Genomic DNA, 3131 nt, shown 5'->3' on the forward strand with positions numbered 1-3131 from the left:
TGTGGAAACAGCAGGGGCTAGGGGGTGGGGCTAGAGAGCAAGAGATGCCATGACAACCTTTTCGGGTTTCCTGGGAAACATGCGTTGCTATGGGAACTGCATCAGTCAGGTCCGAATTAGTAACTTCTGCTGGAAGGAGTGTCTGCCACTTTAATCTTCTTGTGATACTGCAGAAGCTTATCTCTCAGATGCATTAGGAAATTTTTTTGTTTCTCTCAGCAGCACTGAAAACATCTGTTTCTAGACTTTGATAGATGTTAGCTAGAATGAATACAGAATTTCATAGGAATCTCTTAGTCTAATACTTTCGAAATGCTTAACAAGCCCCAAAGAGTTAAACTAATTAGTCAGATCGGGACATCTTGGGCATTTCCCTTAGTTCAAAGTTGTAGAGATCCTTAAAATTCCGGGAGGGGGGCTTCCAAATAGAAATTCCAGTTGAAAACAAATAAACTTACGGTGGGTTTACAAGTCATTGTTCTAAATAGACTTTTCATCCACCTATCCACAGTGTTGGCAATTGAACTAAATATTCAATAATGTTGATGGGTCCATCAAACCGAAGAATCCTTTAAGTATGTGCCTGCTTTACTTAGTAAAGAAACAGCTGCCTTTGGATTCTGAGGTTAGACAGTTACTCTGTTCTTTAGTTTCATTTCCTTCCAGGATGTAGTTTTTTTTGTTTGGTTTTCTTTTTTTGTCTTTTTTTTTTTTTTTTTTTTTACAGAGCATGTGCTAAAAATCAAGTTTAAAGTAAGTTTGTTGTTCGAAATATTAAGAGAGGGAGAGAGAGAAAAAAAGGAGAGCTGAGAGAATGCAGCCCACTTGCAAAACAGACACCTGTTTCAGTATGAAGCAGTAGGGAGAGAGAGAATGAAGTGTGCTTTCCACTTCTCCATGTCCTTTCCTTGATGAATGGTCTGGAAATGTATAAAACAAGGGCATACACAGACCAAGGGGGCACGTTCCACACAATACTGGGCACAGCATGTCACTTGTTTCATATATTAAACATCGGTAAATATCTTTTTGATGTTGACACAGGAGTTGGGATTATTGTTCGTGGTGCAGGTGGCCGTGGAATTGCCCGTTTTGAAGGGGGTCTGGGGGAAAGTGCTATGGTTCATATCCCCCTCTTCGATCACCATATACTCCGACTTACTTAGAGTCGAGTTACTCCTCGCTTTCCGGAGCTCCTCGGCTGAAGGGGAGAGGTGCTGGCAACTTCCCACGTGCAGGTACTGGGCTTGCTCTTCCCCTTCTGTCTCCCGGTGGTAGAAGTAATTGAAGTTGGAAACAATCACAGGGACTGGCAAAGCAATGGTCAAGACACCAGCGATGGCACAGAGTGACCCCACAATCTTGCCCCCTATGGTCACTGGGTGCATGTCACCGTAACCTACGGTCGTCATGGTTACCACAGCCCACCAGAAGGCATCAGGGATACTGCTAAAACCTGAAGTGGGGTCGTCTGCCTCCGCAAAATAAACCGCGCTGGAGAAAAGGATGACCCCAATAAAAAGGAAAAAAATAAGCAGCCCCAGCTCCCGCATGGAAGCCTTCAGCGTCTGCCCCAGGATCTGCAGCCCCTTGGAGTGGCGGGAGAGCTTGAAGATGCGGAAGACCCTCACCAGGCGGATGACTCTCAGGATGGCCAGGGACATGGCTTGCTGTCCATTGCCTTGTCGCTCAGCCAGCTCGGTGCCCAGAGTGATGAAATAAGGGATGATGGCCACAATGTCTATCAGGTTCATGATATTTCGCGAGAAGGTGGCTTTGCTGGGGCAAGCGAAGAACCGCACCAGCAGCTCAAAGGAGAACCAGATGATGCACAGAGTCTCCACCACGAAGAAGGGATCCGAGAAGCTGGAGGCTCCCGCGGGAGCCCCCGACGTGCTGTTGCTGGCCGTCTCGAACAGCTCCTGCGACGGCGAGGCGGTGTAGTACTTCTCATCGCGGAACTCGGGCAGCGTCTCCAGGCAGAAGATGACGATGGAGATGAGGATGACGAGCACGGACACGATGGCGATGCCCCGGGCCGGCCCGGAGCTCTCCGGGTACTCGAAGAGCAGCCACACCTGGCGCTGGAAATCTCGGCGGGGCAGGGGCCGCTCCTCCTCCCGCAGGAAGCCCTCGTCCTCGCGGAACTTCTCCATGGCCTCCTCGCCCAGCTGGTAGAAGCGGATCTCCTCGGAGAAGATGTCGATGGGCACATTGACGGGCCGGCGGATTCGGCCTCCGGACTGATAGTAGTAGAGGATGGCGTCGAAGCTGGGCCGGTTGCGGTCGAAAAAGTACTCATTGCGGAGCGGGTCGAAGTACCTCATGCGCCGCTTGGGGTCGCCCAGCAGAGTCTCCGGGAACTGGCAGAGGGTCTTGAGCTGCGTCTCGAAGCGCAGCCCCGAGATGTTGATGACCACGCGCTCCCCGCAGCAGTCCTGCTCGCCGGCGGCGGGCAGCGCGGGCGGCAGCGGCTCGTAGCGGTCGCAGCCGCCGCCGCCACCGCAGCTGCCCTGAGGCGGGTCACCCCCGCCGTCGGTCGCCTCCGGCTCCAGCAGGTGGTCCCCGGGCACCACCGTCATGTCCGGCGGCAGCTCGGGGCCCGCGGCGGGCTCTGCGTAGCCGGGGTTCACCAGCGTGTGGGCGCCGCCGCCGCCGCCGCCGTCGCCGCTCGCGGGGTGCTGCGGCGGGTGGGCGCGGTGGCGGGCGGAGGGCGGCGGCGGCGGCGAGCGCAGGAGGCTGAGGTGCTCGTCCATGCGGCGGGGAACAGGCGGCGGCGCGGGGCCGGCTCCCTCCTCCTCGATCTCCCCGCCCCTTCGCCGCCTCCGCCTCCCGCCGAGCCCGCCGCCTGTTGCTGTTGCTGTCGCTGCCGCGAGGCTCGGTCTGGGTCTGGCGCTGTCCGCCGGGCTCCTCCAAAGAGACGCCTCCTCAGCCCTCCTCCTCCCTCCTCCGCGGGGCGCGCTCCCGCCCCTCCGCGTCCCCTCCGGATTCCGGCCCACCGCGCGGGCGCGCGCCCCGCTCCCTGGGAGCTGCCGGGCCCAGCTCTTCCCCGCCGCCCTCCTCGTCCCTCTGGGCCACCCGAACGCCCATATTTTGCACTTCGGCGTCCCCACGGAGCCCTCGCCCAGCCC

At 56.7% G+C, this 3131-nt stretch overlaps 1 protein-coding gene across 1 annotated transcript; it reads right to left on the reverse strand.

The window, feature by feature from the left end:
• Positions 1-414: 414 nt before the first annotated feature.
• On the reverse strand, positions 415-2850 carry KCNA3 (potassium voltage-gated channel subfamily A member 3). Its single transcript, XM_079934244.1, has one exon. It carries the CDS (start codon positions 2754-2756, stop codon positions 1008-1010), a length of 1749 nt encoding a protein of 582 aa, XP_079790370.1. The 5' UTR covers positions 2757-2850; the 3' UTR covers positions 415-1007.
• Between the last annotated feature and the right edge of the window lie 281 nt (positions 2851-3131).

Source organism: Stenella coeruleoalba (assembly GCF_951394435.1).
Source record: "Stenella coeruleoalba genome assembly, chromosome: 1".
In the NCBI taxonomy this organism is placed as follows: domain Eukaryota; kingdom Metazoa; phylum Chordata; class Mammalia; order Artiodactyla; family Delphinidae; genus Stenella; species Stenella coeruleoalba.